The sequence below is a fragment of the Eurosta solidaginis genome, chromosome 4 (genome assembly GCF_040869045.1).
Source record: "Eurosta solidaginis isolate ZX-2024a chromosome 4, ASM4086904v1, whole genome shotgun sequence".
Classification (NCBI taxonomy): domain Eukaryota; kingdom Metazoa; phylum Arthropoda; class Insecta; order Diptera; family Tephritidae; genus Eurosta; species Eurosta solidaginis.
In genome coordinates, this window is record NC_090322.1 from 197418790 (window position 1) to 197445256 (window position 26467).

Below are 26467 nucleotides of genomic sequence, written 5' to 3' on the forward strand. Positions count from 1 at the left end.
ATACTAGTTGCTTGTATGTAAAATAGCCAATTGCCCTACTAGTTGTCTTGGACTTTATACTAGTTGCCACTTAGGTTTCGACGAGTTTTTTTGACTGGTGGGTAAGTACCGTAAATTTCGTGACGTTGCTAGTGGAATTATTTTATATACATTCATATGAGCCTTATAATAGATCATCGAGTGTATATCCACATATAATTGATGTCAAAAAGATGTGTATCGTGAGAAAATCGCATAGCAAATAAGATTAGGTATTTGTGCAATTTAAAAAAATGATCCACACGGATTTTTACAAAGCCCACAGATTATATTAAAAAAATAAAAACAAACAAAAATTTAAATAGTACAAACATAAAAGTAATAAAAACATTCTAAAAAGCAATGAAAATCACAAAAAATATTGGAGGTTCCAAATCTAAGAAAATAATTCAAAAAATTCAAAAACAATTAAATTGTGCATACTTCCTTAAATATTTTCAACTAAGAATAACACTTTCGTCACACACATAATTTTGTTTATATTAATATATAAATGACATTTTTATTTATATATAGATAAATAACATACAATACAAAGTAAAAAAGAACGACTATTTATTTACAATGAAAATTCAAAGTGAATTTATTTAATTAATTAAACAAATACATACACATCACACACTAAATCTAAAACAGAATTATTTTTGTGCTTGATGATTATTATCTGCTAGCTACCGCCAAGATTATTTTTGCTTTAAGTTGCGATATGTACAGCAGCGCGCAGAAAACTGGTTGTGACAGTTTTTATTAAATATCTACAGGTTAATTTTTCTTATTTTTTCCGATATTTCAAGAAAAACCCATTGGAATTTTGTAACTAAAACTATGCAAACCAATCTCAAACCCGAAATTTCGAAAAAAAATTTATCAAAAATTCGAATATTTTATTTGAAGTTTTCTGAATTTTTTTGAGTATGCAGTTTTGTAGCCCAATCAATTTAGTTCTAATAAATAACAAGTTATAGGTCTCTGAAAATTCGAATTTATTTTGTCCAAGGGTATATTTGATTTTCCCCCCATATTTTTTCTTTAAATGGAAGAAAATCGTAAACATAGGATAGGGGAGTTCAAGATTTTTGCAAATGGTCTAGCATCATTGTATTTGTAAACTGGTGTAGTATTTTGACATAAAACGCAAAAAATTTATACGACTATGCATTTGCTATTATCAAGTTTGAATAGCAAATTAACAACTGTCAAAACAAAACAAAATATGGAAAGAAAAAATTTTAGACGAAAAAAAGTTGTTCACGAGCCTTAGCTTTCATTTGCTATAGCAAAGTTTCTAACACTAAATACACAAAATTCTGCACTCCCTTACTAAGGGAGAAGAAAAAATGGGTGCGTGTACTTGTGTACGAGCGTGAGAAGTTATACTTCTTTGTCATCATTGAAAAACAGTTTTTAATTGCATGCCAATAATTAATAACAATAAAATAATAAAAGAGCTTGAAAAAGATGGTCAACAAAGTCAATAAAGTTTAGTTTAAGTTTTAAAAAATAAATAAATAAATATTTACTTTCGTATATTAAGTGTAACATAAATTCCCAAATAAATCGAATGTTATGATTTTTAAATTATGTCCACTATCATAATATCTTCCGATAATGACTGTATCGGTACTTCAGCTATCAGTTGCTTATGATAAATAACTTTCAAACTTATGTACCAAATTTCAGGAAAATCGAAGCGGAAGCAGAATTTGTCCATTTTCCGGAAAAAAGGTTTACAGAAACACTCTCTGGGTTGCTGTGAAGCTATCCTCCAAGTTCGAGTTAAATCGGCGGAGTGGTTTCGAAGTCCATAAACGACATACAAACATATGTACATCCTTCTTTATGTATATAGTAAGATTAAATTGCCTTAGTGCACTAACATTAGCAAAAATAGAATATTGTTTAAGAATTTTAACGAAACGCTTAAAACTTTTAACGAAAGAATATTTTTGAAGAGATGTATGCATTATTAACCATTAAAAACATTAACAATATTAGCAAGCATACATATGTACATACTCGTATGTATGTCAAGCCGAAATGAAATGTAAATACATACATACATCCATACATACCTATCAATGGACTCCGGAAGTTAAATAACGCTAGCGAATGCTGGCTTTTTTCACCATTCGAACTGACTGAATATGTATATATATGATGTGGTGAAAGTCCAACTCAAAGCAGGTATGCTTGTACAGTTCATAGCGAACAAGCACACGAACTGTATTTTCAACCTGTTAATTTTGTGTCATATTTTAAAATTTCACTCTCATAATTTTTTCATAACGCGCCTAAAGAAGTATAACTTCAAAAAAACTGCATACTCAGAGAACTTTAAATAAAAAGCGCGAAATTTTCGCAAAATTTTTCCCAAGTTTCGAATTTTTTCGAAAACGTTTTTGAGGTCAGTTTAACGTATGGTGAATGAAATCCGAACACAACTTGGGAACACAAAAACTAAGTACCCCTAATTTATTAAAAACAAATTGCAGTGCATAAAATTAACGGGACATCTTTGTGACATTTTCGCGTAAAAATTATTTATATGAGGCCAACATTAGTAGTCAAAATATATTTGAACGAGTTTCAGTGGAGCGAATTAATTTGGTAATTTTATGAAAATAATCATGACAAAAGCATAAACGTAATATTTCTTTACTTTAGGGACATGGGATTTAAGATAACATCCATATATAAGACTATTAGGCTTTTCAGAGATAATAAAAGCATATCTCGAAAAAAAGGTTCCGACAAAAAATGGAATTTACAAGACAGTAAAGGTCGTGAAAGGTTGAATGCAGATACAGTGGGGCGCAAAGCATAACCGTTCCGTCAGCTCGGACAAAAACACCAAGTTGATAAGAATGCTATTAAATATTATTTGGAAGCTATGAATATACAAATTAAAGAAAGAAAATCGAAACCAGCTACTACAGAAAAGCAGGCACAAACAATAAAATCCAGGTTGCGGCTACTTTCGCAAAAATATTTTTCCACATCTTCAACTTACAAATGCGTTATGGACGATGAGAGCTACTTCACAGTGGAAGGCAACAAATGGCACCCAAAGTATTACTTCGAGTCCAAAAAACGAAAATCTTCCGACAAAGTGATATATATTCAAAATACTAAATTACCCGGGAAAGTTTTGTTGTGGCTAACAATCAGCGAGCGTGGAATAAGTGAGCCCGTATCTTTCAAGGGTAGTTTAGCCGTTTCTGCTCAGTCTTATATAGAGAAATGCATTCCAGAATTTCAAAACATTATTAAAAAGGGGAAGGTTAGTATTCCGGCTGGATTTGCATCTTCACATTATGCGAAAGGCAAGCTAAGGGACGTACAACCCCCCAAACGTTCCCCCATCTGAGACCAATTGAAACTTTTTGGGCAAATTTTAATAGGCTTGCTTATGGGGAAGGATAGCCTGCAAAAAATACGACTTATTTAGTTAATGAAATCAAAAAGTGGCTTAAAAACATCGATACAAAAGGAAATCAAGAATCAATGAGGAAATTTCCGGACAAAAAACGAAAAGCAAACCGTAATGGAGCAAATATTTATTTATAAATTTATCTTATATATCTAGATATTAAAATAAATTTACTTTAAATAAAACAAATATCATTTCATACTTTGTTTGGACTGTAATACATTTGTTCAGATTTCATTTACCATACGTTACATAGTTTCAGTTACAAAATTTATAGTAGGTTTTTCTCAAAATACCGAAAATAAAAACAGAAGAATATTATTTCAAGAAATTTGGTAAAAATTGCCACTGCTATTTTTCTGTGCGTTACTGTAGATATATATCCTATATAGTTTTATTTGTATACATGTGATATTAGATATTATTGCACAAAAAATTTTTTTTTTCTTTTCATTTGTGTCATACGTGTCTTTGCAGCGTAATTTTCGTATTCAAATAACATGATACAAAAATTAAAGAGAAAGGAAAATACAAATTGTATATACAAAATATTATTTAAGAATAACGTTAAAACTGTTTTTAAAACAATTGAATTTACAAAAGCAAAACTCACGATAAACAGTTGAGCGTCAAACGCGCTTTAAAACAATTTATCTATACAAAAAAAAAATCGCTATTATATAAGAAATATAATATACTTATGTATATAAATAAGATATGTACGTAACACCCACTTTCACCGCCCGTCAACGCCTGCTCTACATTTATTTTACCGGCTTCGCCTTCTCGGTCTCCAAATATGTGCGCATCACACAATCGCCCAGTCCCAGCTTGTCCATAATTTGCAAAATATCGTCACAGAATTTCGCTTTGGCCGTTACTTCGTCATCACCGCAATCCTCACGTTTCTTTGACAAACGCGCAATTGTTTTTAATTTTGCATCGATTACCACATGATTGCTATCGGGTATAAATTCTGAACTTATATCTCGAATATATAGAACGACGGACTTTAGTGACTTAGAATTAAATTTGGAATTAATGGCACCGGAGGCAAAATCTTGCGCTTTCGACATTTGTAAATGTGTTGATTTTTGTTTGCAAACCAAGCAATTCCAATTGGGATGTGGCATGCCGGCGATCTCGGGCACTGCTAAACCTGTACAATTGGTGTCACGACAATAGGTGGCGGATATGAAGGCACCATTCTCCTATAAGAGATAAAGATAAAAGTGGAATATTAGAGTTGCTATCAAAAGTTTAGAAGATATATGCAGAATTTTGCTTAGCAGATCCCAGCTCCGCAAATAGAAGCTAAAATTGATTCAAAAATTTTGTTTAGATAAAAAATGTATCTACTATCTACCTTATATCGGCTGTCAGTGTGAAAACCGCCTATCTTAAAATATTTGTCGGTTGAATTAAGCCTTATCCCAAAATATTTTTCATAAAAGCCCTTTTCTCGCGTCAAATTAAATTCTGATATTTGATGTTTTTTGAGTAAAATACTGAACTAGGGCGTATTTCAAATGATTTTCAGCCAGGGTGTTTTCGAAACGGCAAGTTATATAGTGATATTCCACTGAGTAGTCGATATATTTTTAGTTTTTCAAAAGCACTTCTATTCACTTTGGTTGGATGTCGCTAGGGAGGACAAATCGATACCAAATTTCACTGAAATATCAGACAGACTCTTATGGCTAAGTCAACCCAGCTCACCCTTCTATGCATTATGGTATATTTATTGTTGTAATTATTATACTTTTAGGGAGGGGGAGGGGGCATTTCATGGCGGTGTGCTTGTAACCCAGCACCTCCCCCTCCCCATTTTGGGCTGGAGCCTTCTCGTGGTGAATCCTGGTAAGGCTTCGGCGACAAATTCGGGAGGCGCCTTTTTACTTCCTCCTCCCCCCCCCCCCCCCCCCCCCGCATACTATAATCTAGTTTTCCTTCTTCACCCAACTACTATCGGTACTCCTTTGTCTTATTATGGCGGCCTACAGGTACCTTACGCCCTCTGATTGTAATTACTCGTACTAGTTAATCGGGGATGATGTCCCAGTGGTGACCTACTTTCCCCTATACTCGTTGTAACAGCTCAAAAATTGGGGCGTCTTAAATGCCTCCACGCGAACCTCTACCACGTCAAGACACCATCGGACGTCCTATGTAAGAAATTTGTTCAAGAAGGTATGTGAATAGCCATCATCCAGTAGGCCTGGATTCAACATGATGCCGTAAAAGATCTAAACAGTCCTGATGATAAGTTCATCTATGCTACCAGCTCTCGCCTCGAGTGGCGATGCATTTCAGCAATTAATAAACGTTTTTTCCACTTTAAGGGTTCATGACAACTGATTTTTGTAGCATTTGGACAAGAATTCTAACCTCGAGAGATAAACAAGAGTTAGTTCTGGCCTCTGCATACTTCTCGGGTGAAGGGGAAATTGCCCCAGCAACTGAATCAAATAGAATAGCAACTGAATCATAGAATATTTTCAGCAAAGTGGTGGAACCCTCATAATTTAAGGATCAAAAATGAGTTAGAAATATGTGAAAAGCTTGAGAAATATCAGAAATATGATCATTTAGGATTTGTTAACAAAGCAAATTCGGAAAAAATATTCATACATACATTTTGTACCACAAAGCTGATGTGTGGGCCCTCCATGTATCACCATTAGCGCTGACGGCCAGATATCGATATGACCTAGTTATGGAGTAGTTCCTTCGGCTATATTTTTTGCTTCTCCAATTGCAATGCGAAGAATGTGCAATTGCCATATGTAAGAGCATATGTACATATATATGTACGTATATATGATTTGGATTATCGTTCTAAAAGAGTATTTTCGGAGTCCCATATGTGCCGAAAATGAGCTGTTTATGACGCCAAAAAGTGACTAAGAAGGGAAATGCATTAATTTCAGACTCATAAAAAGCGTTAACCCTCCGACTTAGGATTCCTTTCTGAATCTTCTATGACTACGAACATTTGCTGGGAGCAATTTTGTTTGTACGGTACATGTATTAAGATTATAAATTTGTTCATCTATTTAACATGCACGAATAAAAGACATGACTACAAAGGAAAGGAGGGTTGGTACATATTTAAGTTTTAAATATCCTTTTTTTGTTCTTTACGAATCCCTTATTTTGTTTTTTTTTTTTTTATATACATATTTTTTTTTTTCTTAAGTTGGTACCGTGTAATTTTAAATTCTTCCGCGGCACGTTGAGCAGTGGTATATTTAATCAGTTGAGCAGAGCTCACAGAGTATATTAAGTTTGATTGGATAACGGTTGGTTGTACATATATAAAGGAATCGAGATAGATATAGACTTCCATATATCAAAATAATCATTGAGCCATGTAATTTGATTGAGCCATGTCCGTCCGTCCGTCCGTTAACACGATAACTTGAGTAAATTTTGAGGTATCTTGATGAAATTTGGTACGTAGGTTTCTGAGCACTCATCTCAGATCGCTATTTAAAATGAACGATATCTGACAATAACCACGCCCACTTTTTCGATATCGAAAATTTCGAAAAACCGAAAAAGTGCGCTAATTCATTACAACAGACAGCTAAAGCGACGAAACTTGGTAGATGAGTTGAACTTATGACGCGGAATAGAAAATTAGTAAAATTTTGGACAACGGGCGTGGCACCGCCCACTTTTTAAAGAAGGTAATTTAAAACTTTTGCAAGCTGTAATTTGGCAGTCGTTGAAGATATCATGATGAAATTTGGCAGGAACGTTACTCCTATTACTATATGTACGCTTAATAAAAATTAGCAAAATCGGAGAAGGACCACACCCACTTTTAAAAAAAAAATTTTTTTAAAGTAAAATTTTAACAAAAAATTCAATATCTTTACAGTATATAAGTAAATTATGTCAACATTCAACTCCAGTAATGATATGGTGCAACAAAATACAAAAATAAAAGAAAATTTCAAAATGGGCGTGGCTCCGCCCCTTTTCATTTAATTTGTTTAGGATACTTTTAACGCCATAAGTCGAACAATAATTAACCAATTCTTCTGAAATTTGGTAGGGGCATAGATTTTATGACAATAACAGTTTTCTGTGAAAATGGGCGAAATCGGTTGATGCCGCGCCCAGTTTTTATACACAGTCGTCCGTCTGTCCTTCCGCATGGCCGTTAACACGATAACTTGAGCTAAAATCGGCATATCTTTAATGAACTTAGTTCACGTGCTTACTTGAGCTCACTTTATCTTGGTATGAAAAATGAACGAAATCCGACTATGACCACGCCCACTTTTTCGATATCGAAAATTACGAAAAATGAAAAAACGCCATAATTCTATACCAAATACGAAAAAAGGGATGAAACATGGTAAGGTAATTGGATTGTTTTATTGACGCGAAATATAACTTTAGAAAAAACTTTATAAAATGGTTGTGACACCTTCCATATTAAGTAGAAGAAAATGAAAAGTTCTGCAGGGCGAAATAAAAAACCCTTAAAATCTTGGCAGGTATTACATATATAAATAAATTAGCGGTATCCAACAGATGATGTTCTGGGTCACCCTGGTCCACATTTTGGTCGATATCTGGAAAACGCCTTCACACCACTCCATTTTAAAACTCTCACTAATACCTTTAATTTGATACCCATATCGTACAAACCCATTCTAAAGTCACCCCTGGTCCACCTTTATGGCGATATCTCGAAAAGGCGTCCACCTATAGAACTAAGCCCCACGCCCTTTTAAAATACTCATTAAAATCTTTCATTTGATACCCATATCGTACAAACATATTCTAAAGTCACCCCTGGTCCACCTTTATGGCAATATCTCGAAAAGGCGAACACCTATAGAGCGAAGGCCCACTCCCTTTTAAAAATACTCATTAACACCTTTCATTTGATACCCATATCGTACAAACAAAGTCTAGAGTCACCCCTGGTACACCTTTATTGCGATACCTCGAAAAGGCGTCCACCTATAGAACTAAGGCCCACTCCCTTTTAAAATATCCATTAACCCCTTTCGTTTGATACCCATATTACATAAACGAATTCTAGAGTCACCCCTGGCCCACCTTTATGGCGATATCTCGAAACGGCGTCCACCTATGGAACTAAGGATTACTCCCTTTTAAAATACTCATTAACACCTTTCTTTTGATACCTATATTGTACAAACTAATTCTAGGGTCACTCCTGCTCCACCTTTATGGCGATATCTCGAAACGGCGTCCACCTATGGAACTAAGGATTAATCCCTTTTAAAATACTCATTAACACCTTTCTTTTGATACCCATATTGTAGAAACAAATTCTAGGGTCACCCCTGGTCCACCTTTATGGCGATATCTTGAAAATGCGACCACCTATACAACAACCACCACTCCCTTTTAAAACCCTCATTAATACCTTTAATTTGATACCCATATCGTACAAACATATTCTAGAGTCACCCCTGGTCCACCTTTATGGCGATATCTCGAAACGGCGTCCACCTATGGAACTAAGGATTACTTCCTTTTAAAATACTCATTAACACCTTTCTTTTGATACCCATATTGTACAGACAAATTCTAGGGTCACCCCTCGTCCACCTTTATGGCGATATCTCAAAACGGCGTCCACCTATAGAACTAAGGCCCACTCCCATTTAAAATACTCATTAACACCATTCGTTTGATGCCCATATTGTACAAACAAATTGTAGGGTCACCCCTGGTCCACCTTTGTGGCGATATCTCGAAACGGCGCCCACCTATAGAACTAAGGATTACTCCCTTTTAAAATACTCATTAACACCTTTCATTTGATACCCATATCGTACAAACGCATTCTAGAGTCAACCCTGATCCACCTTTATGGCTATATCCCTAAATGGCGTCCACCTATAAAACTATGGCCCACTCCCTCATAAAATACTCTTTAATGCCTTTCATTTGATACATATTCCAGGGTTTTCCTCGATTAATTTTCCTACATAGTTATTTTCCCTTATGTTGTCACCATAGCTCTCAACTGAGTATGTAATGTTCGGTTACACCCGAACTTAACCTTCCTTACTTGTTTTAATGGAAATTTGAAGCTTGTTTAGATACCTAATTTAAGTTTTAATTTTTGGTTTAGGGTCCATTTTGATAATTTTTCTCAATAGACATTTAAGGCATAAAACTGAATTTTTTTTATGTTGAAGATATAAACATTAGGGTGCTTTTATCTCATAGGGTAAAAAAAATATCAGAATTTTTATGGGGGCACCCCCTAAAATGTTTAATTTTGTTAGATTTTAAGATTGCCAAAGTTTGAGCACATTTGGAGTATGTTTACCCGTGCCAATGGGGCCATTGTAAAGCCTGGTTTAACACCCCCAGGAGCGTGTTTCGCACAAAAGCAAGACCTAGGCCTCATTGAAAACCTATTGAAAAACGAAAGCCTTGACAAATAAATATCAGAGAAAGGAATTAACAATATGATAAATCACCTGTGGTATCTTTGTCCTGAACTTATTGCCCTGGCATTGTTTGATCCGACAGTGCAAAACCCCGTCATTATCTCGAATTCAGTATTAATTACGAATTTTTTCATTGGATATAAAATATTTTTAACAGTATCGCCTTTAATTTAATGTAAGACACGGGCAAATAGCTCTAGCCGTTGCAGAGATATGGCTCGCCGAAATCGCCAAAAAATTGAGATTTTCAAAACTTTGAGGCCCCAGTGGCACGGGTTAACATCTTCCAATTATGCTCAAACTTTGGCAATCTTAAAATCTAACAAAATGAATCGATTTTTTAAAAACACCCTAATATACATATTTGAGAACAAACTTCTAACGGATATCCCACTGGCAGACTCGTTTAACGCATATATTTTATTGACCAAAAGTACAATGTAAATAAGTTTTTTGAAACCTTGAAACATTTATACCGGCAGAATATGACTAGTTAAATATAAACAATAAACAATTTTATTAGTTAACTCAAAAATTACACTTGGCCTCGACTACGAAGTGAAAAAAAAAGTGCAAATGAAAAGTAATTGCACTATGCTATACAGAGGTTTCATAACTTTAAAATTATGTACAAACAACAGCTGTTTTCCGAAAAACAGAAGGGGGAGGAGCTATCGACTTCTTCTCCATCCCAACCATTACGGTACCTGAATTTGTAAACCATAAATTCTTTTGCGCTTCGTTACAATCTATCTTTAGACGAACTAAATTCATGTGGCACGGTGGGGTATTTGATCAATCTAGCTGGCCAAAAGTCGATTTTTCAAAATATTCCAATTTTTTTTTTTTTTTAATATACTCCCTGGCGTTCTTAGATGTCCACTGAATAGTATACATACCTCAAAACCCATCTGCAACGTCAACGGAGCTAACCGGGCACATCTAAAGTTGTATGCAAATTGTGTGCAGTTGGATGTATTTTTGGATTAAATAACAATATACCCTTCTAACCTAAAATACTTGTTCACATTGTTTAGCCTTAATCAAATCTAGTTACATTTTCTTTTAGGACAGGTTAATGTGTTTTTAATTCATATGTTAGATGTTTCTTACCGCATGTTTTAACTGAGTTATACTACTGGTAATTCTATTACTTTTCAATATTAATTTTTTAAAAACCTTGCAAACAAAAATATATATCTTTATTTGTTTCAAAATGTAATACTATGGACGATGTACCAATTTGATTCAAATCGGTTAAGCCGTTTCGAGATGGCACTGGATACACAAAGAATATAAAAAAGGTGAGGTGGCAACCCTAAGAGGCAACCTTCTTAAAATGTCAATAGACATGCGGAGTAAAATACTTTTCGTTCGATACCCCTATTGACATGTCTCATGTAATGCCAAAAAATTACCCCGGGTCCATCCGAAACCAAACGGGGGTCCGATGCATAGTAATTCTGCGCGGAACACCGTGAATTTACTATCAGATATTTATTTTCATAACAATGAAGTGAGGCAACCACTTTTTGAACAGAAATAACTGCTGTTTTAATTTTGGCCAGCTAGATTGATCATTACAGGACGACACGTCTGTAATCTAAACACAACTGAGTATACACATAATTTATTTCCCTTTAACTAAACACATTGCACCGTGCTTATTTAGCTTACACCTATCGTTTGCGTGTGGTCCAAGTTCAATAAGCAACAGGTCGAAAACAATCACTCATTCCATCATTTTTACGTAGTTTGAGGTGCATTGACATGCCCACTCATATTTATATTGTTTTTGTTTTAATAAGGTTTTTCTATTTCATTTCGTATTTTTCATATTTTCTATACATACATACAGTCTATCACGAAATAACATCAGTGTTCAAGAAATTTTCATTTTTAGTAGAAAGAAGAAACATTCATGATTATATTTACTTATACAAAACGGAGTAAAAAATATATCATAATAAATATTTTTCCATAGAATTTGGATATCATGCATATTTGCGATTTATAATGCGTTAAAAATTTATAATTTCTATTTAGTAAAATTTTGCGTCCGACAATACGACAGTTTTGATGTTAAATCAAACATTATATACCTAGCTCCGATTTTTCATGGCCTACCAAGGAGCAGACATGGCTCAATTGATTTCTTTACAGATATTTTTAATATTACTCAAGTAATATTAAGTTAAAAAAAAAGTCTGCGAAAATTTCGGAATTTGATTCCATTTCTCAGTTACAGCACGGAGAACGCGAACAGTCGCTCAAATTTTGCCTCGTCCCAGATGGAGCGAATTCGCTCAAAATTAAATACCTTTTGATTTTTTTTTTGGAAAATAGAGTTCTATACCCCTGGAAATAGTTACTGATGAACATTTCGGGGTACTTCGGAATCATTTTGCGACTGTTTCAAAGATCATAGTTTCGTAGAATTTTAAAACTAGGTAGAATTTTAAACTAAGGATTTTTTTAAAATCCATTCGGAACTACTTTGGTATAATTATTTCGTTGTTGTTTCCGTTATCATTCCAGATTGTTTTCTAAATCGTTTCAGAACTATTTCTAAATGGACTCGCTCATTTCGCGGATATTTAATAACTAAAGACAACTGTTCTGGCGGGTGGCTAAAAAGTATGTCCTTTCCAACCTCCCAATGAAGAAAATGCTGCTATGGTGCTTGAAAACCGTCCATCCAGACAACATCAACAATAAAATTTTGAATTTATGTGAACTACGAAGTGCATACTTATATGTTTAACTACAGATGTCAAAAAGGCATAAATATGCCAAAAAGATCATTGTTTAAGGAGTTTCGGCCTGAAAAACAAAAGTAATAACTTTTTACAACGTGTCATATTTTACGTGAAGGGGAACCTTGAAAAAAGTATATATCCTTTGCACATTACCTTTTCGGTTTATAAACTAAATAAAAATAATAACTTTCAAAAATCTTAACAACAAACATTTGCGTGAAAAGCGACTTTATTCCTAAAATGAGTCAAATTTGACCTGCAAAGGGTTAAAGAAATTTTTAGTACTTCTCTGCAATTGTGTGAAATGGTCATTCAAATTTCCCCTTCATAAGTAGAAAATAAGTTGCCAGTGGTATGGCACAACTAACGACTTTATTCCGGCTAGTGCCGGAATCACTGCAACATGAAGTTTTAATGACTGTAAATTGGTGAGAAATTGAAATTTGTATTTCTCTTTATGGACTAGAACGCTCAATGTCATACTAAGGCTAGAATTAAGACGATAGTGATTTGTTAACATGGCAAAGAGACAGAAACCTGGTTTTCGTGCTTCCAAAGATCGCTTTGATATCGAATTAACCGCCGTGATTGTAAATTTCCTGGGAAGCAGGAAATATGATTACATTCCTTTCTAAACCATGCTCATTCAGACATAGCTACCACACAGCACACCAGTCTATATTTATCTCAGTAACCGAAAAGCTATAGCTTTTCAAACACCCTTTACTTCTAAATTTTTTTTATGTCCTTGCAAACTTAATTATAAAACAAGTAAGGAAGTCTAAGTTCGGGTGAAACCGAACATTACATCCCAGCTGTACACTTGAACTGTTGTTGTTGTTTGTTCTGTGTGTTTAATAGTGTTACAAGGCTGCGCAATAATACATATACATATGGTTCTATTCTGAACTAATTTTTCTTCGAGTTATGGCTCCTGAAACATAGAAAATTGCTTAGTCATAAAAGGGGCGGTGCCACGCCCATTTTTTTAAATTTAAAGTTGTTCCTAAATATTGTTATAAATCCACTTGGGAAATGAAATACCATTGATATAAAGCTCTTTTTTTTTGCAAAGATATAGCTTATTTAATTCGTCCACGACCCTTTTAAAAATATTTTATATGAAAGTGGGCGTCGTCCTTAACCGATATCGTTAATTTTTCTTCAAAGCATTCCTTATAGGAAAGGCAACCTCTCTGCCGAATTTTGTTACGATAGGTTTAACGATTTTTGATTTATGATTAATAAATATAAAAATAGGACCATAATACATACCTATATACTAGGCCGGGTCGATTTGTGGGGATGCAAAAAAATCGCCCATTGCTTTGTGAAAATCATATGCTAGGGATCAAAATAAGAAACTTTGCCGGAGGAACCATACCTCTAAAACGAATTCTGATGTCCCATCCTTTGGGTCGTAGGGGCAAATTTTGAAAAATCCCACTTTGAAATGCCTGTTTTTTTTTTTTTTTTTTTTGTTTATTTTTTACTTTAGAAATTTATTTAGTCAGAACATATGTAAATGAAAAACTGAATTTAACTTGGTAAAGAAAAGAAATTAAAAAAAAAATTATTAGAAATTAGCGTTTTTACAACCCCCTTTTAAAACCAAGGCATCACTGTGATGCATTTGCATGTCGTAAACATAGTTGTGTGGGTTTTTTTTTATTCAACCGTTTTAAGAAATGAAAGTATCACTGTGACACAATTGCAGATCGTAAAATTGCTTGTGTTGTTTTTTTTAAGCCACCAAAAGACACAGCAAGTAGAATTGAAATTGCTCCTACCCAAAAGTTCGACCCAAAGGGGGGGGTCATCAGAATTCGTTTTAGAGGTATGGTTTCTTCGGCAAATATAATACGATTTTCACAGAGCAATGAGCGATTTTTAAATCGACCCGCCCTACTATATACATATGTGTATAGGTATGTATTAGCTTTATTGTCTCTACCATCATTTTAATTATTTTTCTATTTTCTATATCTCTCATGACTTGCCAAAGAGCCAACAAATATTGTCAAATCATTTACTACAATATCATTTTGGAATTTTTATTTGAAACAAGTGGTTAACAAATTGGGATTTTCTGCTTCTTTTCCATCCGTCAGTTTAGCGCTAAAAATTCAAAATATGTATAGATAAATCAATACTTATCAAACTTATTTGCCTGCCACTTTTTTTAACTCATGGTATTTGTTGAAATACACAATTCGCGTGAGAATCTCAAAATTTTTAATCTTCATATAAATGTACATTAGAGTGACCACAAAAAATTTAGGGCGCCAGTGCGATGTTCTTATCGAATTCATTTTAACGCAGGGGTTAATTCAATCGAAATTTATATAAATTTTCAACATGGCCGTTCAATAAGGCCTCAGATAGACTGAATGTGTCCGAGAATTTGTTTGACAACCAAACGTAAGATCCCCAATCAGGTGCCAGGACTTAGGTTATAGAATAACTCCGTCTTATTGCAAAATACTAAAAGTTTTATAGGACCTAGCTTAATTGCTACTTCGATACCTGGCAACTCTGCTTCCCCTAATAGCTTGAGCCTTCAACTGGAGAGTGCAGGACATGAACACGGTATGTGCTCAACCGTTTCTGCCTTCAGCTCGCACTTTCTACATCTGCTGTTACTGATGAGGCCTCACTTATAAGAATGTAACACCAGAAGGCAGTGTCCAATTAGTATGCCTTTCGTGAGCCTTAAGCCTTCTCTCTTCAGCGGTATGAGTCAATTTACGAGTATTATACTCATCGTCGGATTTCCACATGATCATAGAAATAGTGCAGCCACGCGCTTCTGTCCAAACTTTTCCTACTTGATGGATCATTTACAACTCTTTTCTCCACTTGATTTCTTCCAAACGGATTGGGACGTTTACCTTCGATTTAGTGAGTACTGTTCCTCAACTCCTCAACTCATCGGCCTTTTCGTTACCTTCTATCCTTTAAGACTGGGAACCAAGTACAGATGTATGGTCCGGTCTGAGCCAAGTTTTTCCAATGCTTCTTTGCATTCCAAAACTCTTCTTCATAAAGTACCTTGTGAGATTATTGCCTTAATCGCCGCCTGACTTTCAATATATGTATTGACGCGACTGCAGCTTAAGCACGCTTCCTCCAAAATATCTATTGCTTTCTTCACGGCAGTCTGTAGGATCTACTTATGACTGGATCGACACAGTAAACAGCAGACCCAACCCTTTCCATTAATTTGGAACCATCGGAATACATGTGTATAGTATGTTCTGCCATTTCTGCACCCTGGGGCCAACCCTCCGGTTCAACTGTGGCCCCCAGCACTCTTTCGAATCGCATATAGCTGTTGCATTAGTTTCGCACAAATTATTGGTTGAAATGACAGATTCAATAAAAAAAAATGCATCATATTTAAGCCATAGCTTTGTTTACTTAACAATTATTGACATCCTCCTAAGTATCAAAACTATTAAAACAACAGATTTTCGTCAACATTAGAGTAACAGTGAAGGCTGTTGATATGACAGGTTTCTGAAACAACATGGTCATAAGAACTAAGTAGTGAGCGCCATGAGCATTAGTTTCTCTTTCAAATTAGCTGATGCATTTACATAATATTAACAGTTGTTCGCTGTTGAAATGACTAATAAAATAAGTTCTTTTAACAGGAGAATCTATTATAATGATCTGTATTTTTTACGCATATTGTTAAATTGAGACTAACAGTTTCTCTTCAGATGAAAAAAATCGGTTGAATTAACCATAATGCGATAAATTTCACCGAATATCTGTTAATTAAAGAAAACAAGTAAAGGTGTCTAAGTTCGGGAGTAACCGAACATTATATACTCAGCGTGAGCTTCAATTGTATGTTTCATTTCAGATAAATAACTTTTCTACATAACACGTGGCACCGCCCGTTTAAAAAAAAAATGTCTCCCCATTTCCTCTTACAATAAAACTTGATAAGTGAAATATCATTGATTCAAAACTATTTTTGCTAAGTTATAGCTTATTATTCTAGCCTACTTGTTGCCATGGTCTTTAACCGCTCCCGTCCATTTTTCCTAGAAATATTTCCAGCTATAGGGAAAATTTGTGTACCCAAATACCATTGATATAAAGCTCTTTTTGCAAAGATATATCTTATTTCATTCGTCCACGACCTTTTTAAAAATCTTTATATAAAAGTGGGCGTGGTCCTTAACCGATTTCGTTAATTTTTCTTCAAAGCATTCCTTATGCTAAAGGCAACCTCTCTGCCGAATTTTGTTACGATAGATTTAACGATTTTTGATTAATAATATTTGATTTAAAATAATTGATTTTGTCAAAAGTGGGCGGTGCCACGCCCATTTAAATTTTTTTTTTTTAATTCCATCTCACTCTAATGCCCATAAATACAAATTAGTATGTCTATTTTTTGCCAACTTTTAATTATGAATTTATATTTATGATTTTATTTACGTTAATTTCGATGCCAATGCGTCGACTATAAATTAATGAAATTTATTTAAAACTAAAAATCTTTTAATATACTAAGCATATCCACATGACAAATCCATAAGAGATTATATCAATTATAACAAATAGGTAGATAATAATATCGGACTGCATGAACTGTAAAAAAACATACACCGTATAAAATTCTGCAAAATAAACATGTCAGCTAAAACCATGGCCAAGGCTAATCGGATTAGTTTGAGGGCAAGCTATCCAAATAAAATATTTAATTTAAATCTGTTTGCAAACAATGAGCGAGGCAATTATTATCTTTATGACTTTCAGTTTGTAAACAAATCAATATTAAAAATTCATGGTCACAAAATAGTCTATAGCGTATAAAATAATTCAAATACATGCCAGAAGTCTTTATATAAAAGTAATATGAAAAAGGAAACAGAATTGAAATTTTGTTTTGTCATAGCGGTCGTTCCTCGTCAAAGGTCGATACACTCCACAATAGTAAAAAAATTTTAACATAATCGTCAATCGAAACTTTTTTCAAATCAAGTGAAACTTTTTCAGGCCAAATAAATCTTTTTTTCAAGTAAAATGAATACTTATGCTTGTTTGTTTAATGGTGTGTTCAATTTATACTTATTATTAAGAATTAATGAGCTTAACACTGGCTTATAATAATTGAATATTCAATTATTATGTTTTTATAAATGAAACTGAAAAGAAAGAAAGAAACATTTACTGGAATATTGCGATGGTACCATTTCGAAAACCGCCAACGTAATCATCATCAGGCAAGTTCGTAATGTTATCTAAGGTTTAGAACCGCGAATCACACGGTGAAACTGCAGTTGCTTTAACGACTAGGCTATCCTGCTGGTATTTGTTTTCATGCTTATTTCAGTTTTTCTCATTTCTACACTACCAACACAATTGAGACATTCTGCGAAAAAGAAACTTCACAAAAACAAATCTACACAACACGCAAATTAATAGAGCCAGAATGTCTCAATTGTGTTGTTAGTGTGGAAATGAGAAAGACTGAAATAAGCATGAAAACAAATACCACCAGGATAGCCTAGTGGTTAAGACAACTGCAGTTTCACCGTGTGATTCGCGGTTCGAATCTCTGTGAAACCTTTGATAATATTAAGAAATTGCCTGATGTGATTACGTTGGCGGTTTTCGAAATGGTACCATCGCAATATACCAGTAAATGTCTCTTTCTTTCTTTTCAGTTTCTCTTAGAAAAACATAATATCTGAATATTCAATTATTATAAGCCGGTGTTAAGCTCATGAATTCGTAATGAAATGAATATTTTACAAATCGAATCAAATCAAATTTTTTTTTTTAAGTCAAATTAATCTTTCCCTCGAATCAAATGAAAATTTTTTTAAATGAAACTTTTTTCAAACCAAAAGAAATTTTCTCCAATCAAAAGAAATAATGTAAAATGAAACTCTTTTCAAATTAAATCGGAAGTTTTTCAAGTCAACCCATATTTTTTTTTTTTTTTTTTCAAATCAATGACACTTTTTTTTAAAACAAATTAAACTTTTTCAAATCAACTTAAACTTTTTTCAAGTTAAATTTAACTTTTTTAAATCAAATTAAACTTTTTTCAAATCAGATGAAACTTATATCAAGTCGAATGGACCTTTTTTCTAATCAAATAGATCGTTTTTCAAATTAATTAAAACTTTTTTAAAATTGATTAAAATTTTTTTCTAATCAAATGAAACTTCTTCCAAGTAAAATGTCACTTTTTTAAATCAGGTGAAACTTTTTTCAGGTCAAAAAAATCTTTTGCAATTAAATGAATATTTTTTAAATCAAATCAAACTTTTTTTAAAGTCAAATTAAACTTTCCTTCGAATCAAATGAAATTTTTATTAATGAAATTTTTTTTAAATTAAATGAAACATTTTTCAAAACAAATAAATTTTTTTTAAGATTCATTAAAACTTTTTTCTAATCAAATGAAACTTTTTTCAAATCAAGTGAGACTTTTTATAAAAAATACAACCTTTTTTAAATCAAATGAGACTCGAAAAGAACTTGTTTTCATTATTTTTCTTACATGGTGACGTGTAGTATTGTCAATAGAATTAAAGTCAACAGAAATTATTTTTCTTTTGAAAGCGAATTGATGTCAGCGACATTAATTCCTAACCCGAAAAAGAATTGCTATAAATTGGCTTTGCTCAAAGTAAAAAATAATATTGAAACCGCAGCGGTTGTTAAATCGATAAAACCATTCTGTTACTGAAGTTACTGGCGTTGAATCGGCAAAACTAAAAGTATATGTAAATTTAATATAAAAGAAAAAATTATTCGTTTGATAATTATATTATGATAAAAAATAAAAATTTTCACTTTTTATTATGACTACAGTAACCGACTTTCAATCACATTTTCTTCTCTTTTATATTCCAATACTCTGCTATGTTTGCCCATACTTTATTGCATTTATCTTACTTCCACTCCCAAATCAACTTTCCCTCCCACACCCACTCGCATTCCAACACCCCCTCCTACCCCCACCAACTCTCCCATTGCCATTCCCACTGTCATTCCCACTCCCAAATCCACACACAATCCCACTTCCATGCCTTGCTCAGCTCAATTTTCTCATACATGGCGGTCGTCGTAGTGTGGTGGTGGCGTGCTACGTCTACCACAGCGAAGATCCTTAAAACCAAGTTTTGGTAATTAGAAAAAAATTTGTCTTTACGGGGTTACCCCTCGGCAGTGATTTGGCAAGCACTCGGAGTGTACCTACCTAAATACCTACTTCACCTAGACGACCGATTTAAATATGAAACTAAAGAGTAAAATTAAAAAAAAAATTTCATTAATTTGTATATATAAGTTATAGATAGGTTAAAGATACCCAACGTATGGCTCTAAACACCTCAGCCTCACAGCTGTGGGGTTTGGCTAAACCCTCGCACCAGTGACAAGGTGCCTACCTTCCAAGGCCTTTATACCAAATAGCGAAAAAGAAACTATGAGGGCTGTTTGCAGTGCGGTCAAAACCAGAGCAACAACTATTTTTAATCGAATATGAACGACGAAGATACAGTTTTTACGGCAAATTCAGTTGGAGTATATTTTTGGACCGGTGTTAGTTTTGATAACTGCTCGAACAGCTTCTTTAAATCAAAAATTCATGCAAAAAATTAAAGAAAGTCACGCAAAGCGACAGTTTCGAAATGCAGGCTTTATTACTACCACCGAACTGTTACTAGTGGGATGTATCGGTAGCGCTGAAGAGCTATTTCATAACCACTTACGACTGAACCAGTTAAGAATGCATTCAATTCCGTACATGCATACAAAGGGGCAATCGCTATTTCACACGACACATACAATGTCAAAAGAGTCCGTTGAAAACATTGGGAAGGGCAGATTTGTAATAAGAAAAAGATCTGCGATAATTGGAAAGTAAAGCGGTTCGCTACAGGAAAACTAAGAGAGATTTTTGCCGATACGACTGTCGATTGTGAGACTCCTTTATCTTGCTGCATATAAAAATAAAAATAATAATCACACAGGAACCATCTTTTATTAGAGTGTAAAACTGCTGGCGTACGCTGATTGTCTTTGTATCACTGGATTGAACTACGAATCGTGCGGCGAATCGCTCTAGTTTCGAACCAGCGCAGTACTCTCGCTTTCAGAGATGGTATTAGTTCTTGTTTTCTCCTTTCGTAGCCTTTCCAACCGACACCTTTAATATTATGTTGTCCTAGAAATTGGCAACTGCCCCACAACCCCCCCCCCCCTTTTTTTGCAGACCTTGTGAATGAAATTTTAACTTGTTGAATCCTTAGTGGTTCCGAAATAGCCTATGAAAAATCTGAATTTTGTCTAAGCTCAATTACGTTTTCTTGTATATAATCCATCTAATCATAAAACGTCACTTACTGTTGGATCCGTACACCGCGCGCATTTGCACGTAAATCCTTTCTTCATTTTCAAAAATAGATAACGAGCTATATTATTGGTAAACAATTTCGTATATGTTGTGGTGATTTCAGTACCAGCTGGTATATCCACTGAAGCACGTACCACCATATTCTTGGTCTTATGCTCGAACGTATAATATGAATTAGGAATGCAATCGTGATTCATAAGAGCAAACAATGGGAATAGAGCACGATGCGAAAATTCCTGATTATCATTGGTGCGATCGGAAGTCTCATCAAATCCATTAGTACGTAACACAGCTACAGTACGATTCATAATTTCAATTATTTTCTTATCATTGGGAAATTCATTAAAAGCCTTAGCTGCATTCCGTACTTCAGTACGATGATTATTATCCAAATTTGCTTGCAAACAATAAATAAGTTCACGTTGTTCTTTAGTCAAATTGATGGCGCGTCCCACACATAACAAACGTATCAGCAAAGAATTAGCCACATCCGGCTCACAAGGCTTCCACGATTGAAAGAGTTGACAATCACTTTTATGTTGTGGTTTTTTACCACACAACGAACAAACAGGCAAACCACAACCTTGACGACACATAAACTTTGTATCGGGCAACATTTTGAAACAAACCGAACACGCATTAAGCGTATCCTCAGCGCGTGCAGCGGGACCGATCAGTAACGGACTGTCCTGGAAAATCACATCACCACGTTTTAAATCGCGCGTTGCAAATATACCACGGCCAGCTATTTTCGAAACATCAATCTCCCATGCAGGATCAGTATCCTTGAAGGGCGCCAAATGTAAAGAAACTAACTCTGCAGTGCGCTTCGGACAAATCATGTTTTTGTGCGGAGTGTTTTTACGAAATGGCGGTAATTTATTAAACAAATTTTTTTTTTTAAGTTTGCACAGTCACTTAAAATGCCTTCTTAATTTAGTATTTTTTTTTTTTTGTTTAATTTGCACAAAATTAATTAAATTATTCAATTTCACTGCTTCATTAACTTTTAGTTATTTTATTTTTCTTTTTGCACACGTCTTTCTTTGCTTAATCCAATAAAATTTATTTCTCTTTTTGTTTCACAAATTTTTCAATTTTTCTTTTAATATTTCGCGCTACTTAGCTCTTGGCAAACTGTCGCCTTTTTCCAGTTTACAACGCTTTTATTCGCGAATCTTTTAAATATCTATGTGAAATATGCTTGATCTCAAAATAAATGACGATGCGAATACCGCCAAGATCGAGCCAGCACTACAACGTCGATCATCGGCATTCGTATGAATTTGCTGAGAGTGAATGCGAACATCTGAGTGAAATTAACAAAATCTTCTTTCAAGTGGCTTAATTTGACTTTAATTCGTTCAATCAAATAGAGTGTGTTATAAGCCATTACAATACTATTTGTCTACTGATGTGTTTTGGTGATTTTATAACAGGCAAGTGTCTAATCAATTGGAGGATCACTGAGCGCAACGAAGTTTTTAACACTGACTTCAACAGCAGGGATATTACCTTAGAGCGTCAAGGTACATCTGCTCTGATTGTCATAATTACGATAGTCAGTACTCCTCGCACTTGACCGACCAGCCGGATTCATAATGGTCCTTCTTTCAGTAACTTCAAAAAATCTAACTGGAACGGCTTCAAAAAGTTTATGGAGCGTTTTTATCCACCTTCGCCTTTTCACTATGATATTCGTTAAGGTAAACTTGAGCTCTGCAAAGTTATTTATTCGGTTTTTTAATATAAAGTAAAATAATAATCAGAACCTATTCCCCTTGTTACCTATTACAAGTTCCTTTCCCCAAAAAAGGGGTCACGATGCGGATGGCTGCACGGTCGAAAATTTTAGTTTATTTTTTAAACCTAGCCAAATTTACTACTGATGTTAAGCTTTTTTAGATTACTTTTAAAACCACTCAATTGTTTCATACGTACTTACTTACTTAATTGTAGCTTCACCGTTTAAACGTTTATGGCCGTCCAACAAGGCGCGCCAGTCGCTTCTTCTCTCTGCCAACCGGCGCCAATTGGTCACACCAAGCTAGCTTAAATTGTTTTCCATCTGGTCCTTCCAACGTAGTGGGGACCGCCCTCTACCTATGGTTCCATAGGCGGGTTCCGATAGAAACACTTTCTTGGCCGGAGCGTCAACTTTCATTGGCATAACATGGACTAGCCAGCGCAGCCGCTTGCTTTTAATTCGCTGGACTATGTTGATATCTGGGTAGAACTCATACAGCTCATCGTTAAATATTCTTCGGTACTCACCGTTGCCATTGCGTAGAGGTCCATAAATCTTTCGAAGAACTTTTCTCTCGAACACTCCCAGAGCCGCTTCATCTACGATAAGTGACTTATAGGTTTTCGTTTGCCGAGAGACTTTTTACTTTTCAATTGCCTTCCTAGTCCAAAGTAGCATTTATTGGCAAGAGTAATTCTTCGCTGGATTTCAGAGCCGATGTTGTTGTTAGTGTTGATGCTGGTTCCCAAATAAACGAAGTCTTTTACCATTTCGAAATTATGGCTGCCAACAGTAGCGTGGTTGCCAGGGCGCATATGCGCATAAGGTAACTTGGTTTTAAATTTAGTTCAGACATTTGAAAAATATAGTTTTTGATGAAAATTTTAAAGTTAAAACTGTAACATTTTCCGTAGCTTGTCTTTAAACTTTCTTCGTCTATTTTATAAACGATGAGAGGATAAACCAAATTTTTTAAATATCTGCGTTTAAATTAATACATTTTCTGGAATGTTTTAATTCAATACCAGTCATATGAGCTCGTTTCGTTTTCAACTTTGCAAGGTCTGTTTTTATAACAAAAACAAAAAAGTTTGGGCATATATGTAGACCAAAAAGTTTAAGTTTTCCACCAAAATTTTCAACCATATGCACAATACTAATCCACAATGCCAGCAAAAGGTCTGAATACTTCTGTCGATGAGCCATGCTCATCACCGGCCAAGTCTACAGCCACCCGAATAACGCTGTGGCAGGAGCAGATGACTCAACTGTTGCATGATCACATAGATTTCATTATGTTGCCGGCTGCCTAATTCCCAAAACTATTAGGAGTACTGTTCGATAAATTTATGTTTTTTCATGCTCATACAGTTAACCAACAAAGCCCTAAAACAACTTTCAGACAGCACTTGGGGCAAAGATAAACAAGCAATGGCTAGTACGGCCCCCCTCACTAAGGAGACACACCGTGAATGGCGAATGGAAGTATATTCATCCTAACAGACATTTTCTACTTAAGTAGAGAAGTACTTAATTATTCAGTCTTTCCTATAAACTAACTTTGGTGCGAACTTTGTCTGCCTAACTTCCTAAAAACTATCGACGAACAGCGCCGTAACAAATCTGAGTCGATCTGTTTATATCGACAAAAGAAGTAACAAATAAATTCGCCTTCCTCCTTATCTTGACAGGTATTTTAGAAGTATCTTCTAGCATAAACCAACTTTGGTACACCCATTTGTACTTCAAGTGCAGTTTTATTTACTTTGAGAATAAACCACGTCCTTTTGCTATCCAAACATAATCTTAAGCACATTCAAACTTCCGAAACGTCCTGGTTGGTTCATTGCAAGTTCGCTGCCACAACAGTGCGTTCCTCAGAAAATCACAACCGATAGTCGCATAAAGTTGTCTGCCGAACTTAAATATATTTTTGAACGTTTTTGAACTTCCCATCAGCGATCGTACGCTCTACAATATTGAGTTGTTCTTAAAAACCCATCCATGGGTAGTACTTTTAACAACAATATCGAGCTTATTACCTTTGACTGCAATGCCTTTAAGGTGGACTGGCTGTTGTGAATGTTACTTATGATGGTTTCATACCGCCCGCCTCAGTTTTCTTTTCCATTTTTCGGTCATCCGTCCTGCTTCTTATTTTCCTATCAATAGCTTAGATCTGCGACATTCCTTCCAAAAGCGAAGGAAATTTTCTGTATCTGAAAGCCCGCAACTGATGTTGTTAAGTCCATTTCAAATTATAGGCTAGTTTTGTCAACTGAAACCTTCTACTTAAGTTATCCCGCCTATCCTCCTTAATATTTGTAACGGCTTCCGCCTTGAACAGGCGATATAGATAATTGGTTTAGGTATCTGGGAAACTCAAGAGGTATGCGCTTGTACCCTTTGAATTAAATACACTTCTTCTGTAACGCCTGTAGAGAGAAAAGAGCTCCATGCTATGGGGTTGGTCAAATGCGTTTATTCCTTAAGACATGCATGATATTCGGCAACCGTTCCCGGCTCTTGCTATGGCTATTTTATATGGCAAATACGTTGACAGATTCTCCTGCAATAGCTGCAAGAGGCCTTACCACATTTTCTCACAACCTTCTTCGATATTTCAATCTCAAGAACTTCATTAAAAAGCAGATAAGTGCTACCTCTTTCTAAGGTTGTTGGATCCCTTACTTGCTTGCAAATCAAATTTTTTCCTTCTTTGTTGAAATAATGTAATCACTAAGTCGCTATGAGCAATCGGGTTTGCACTTCAATCATATTTGTACTTTTAGTCCTATATATTACACTCTCATTGCCCCGACAGCTCCCACTATATAGTTACTCTGCCAACCAACCACTCCGTACATTGGCAGCGTCCCAGAGATACACTTATTAGCTCATACCGTCCGTCTACAGGTGAGTTAAGAACAAATACTGCACAGTGGAATGAAATCGTGTAAGCTTTCATTTTAACCAAGCTCAAAATAAAAAATATATAAATACTCAAACATGATTAAAAACCATAAAAGACAGCCCCAAAAGTTTAAAAGGTAATTTTTACACCGGTCTCTTCACAGTCTAAACGTTCCTTCTCGGCTGGTCAAGATACTGTGCGATAAACGGAGGCTACTCCCAGAGTTTCTGATCACTGTACAGATGTAAGGATCTTGCAGCGATTTTTCTTCTAAAGTATGGTTGCACAAAGTTCGGAGTCGTACAGTAACATGGATAGGGCAAGGCCCATCAGCAACTTCCTTTCGCTTTTCCTGTGCTTTGTTGTTCACCGTCAACCTGTTCAGCAACGATACTTGTCGAGGTGTCTTTTCTTGCATCTTTGCGTCCAGTATCTTAGTCAGGAGCATAACCTTTGGCGTAAAAAGTTGACTAACTTTAGAGAAGGTTTGAAAGCCAACTTTGAGCAGTATGTGCTTTCCCCAGCACTACATTCGCCAGGTTTCGGTCCTGATGTGCCGCTGCCAAGATCAAAAGTAGAAGTATTGACGTATCACTTTCCCCTGCATCCGTCATGGTACCATTGCCTCCTTCTCATAAGTAACACGTCCCTCATTCAAATCGCTTATGTTTACATAACAGGCGGCATCTGCGACTCCCACTTATGCTACCTAGGCCTAAGTTGAAAGCATG

General features: G+C 35.0%; 1 protein-coding gene across 1 annotated transcript; it reads right to left on the bottom strand.

Moving 5' to 3' along the window:
* Positions 1–510: 510 nt before the first annotated feature.
* SmydA-9 (SET and MYND domain containing, arthropod-specific, member 9) lies at positions 511–22366 on the bottom strand. Its single transcript, XM_067784511.1, has 2 exons — positions 21066–22366; positions 511–4680 (listed from the first exon to the last, which is right to left on the bottom strand). The coding sequence occupies exons 1-2, from the start codon at positions 21915–21917 to the stop codon at positions 4234–4236; spliced, it is 1299 nt and encodes a 432-aa protein (XP_067640612.1). The 5' UTR covers positions 21918–22366; the 3' UTR covers positions 511–4233.
* Positions 22367–26467: the final 4101 nt, after the last annotated feature.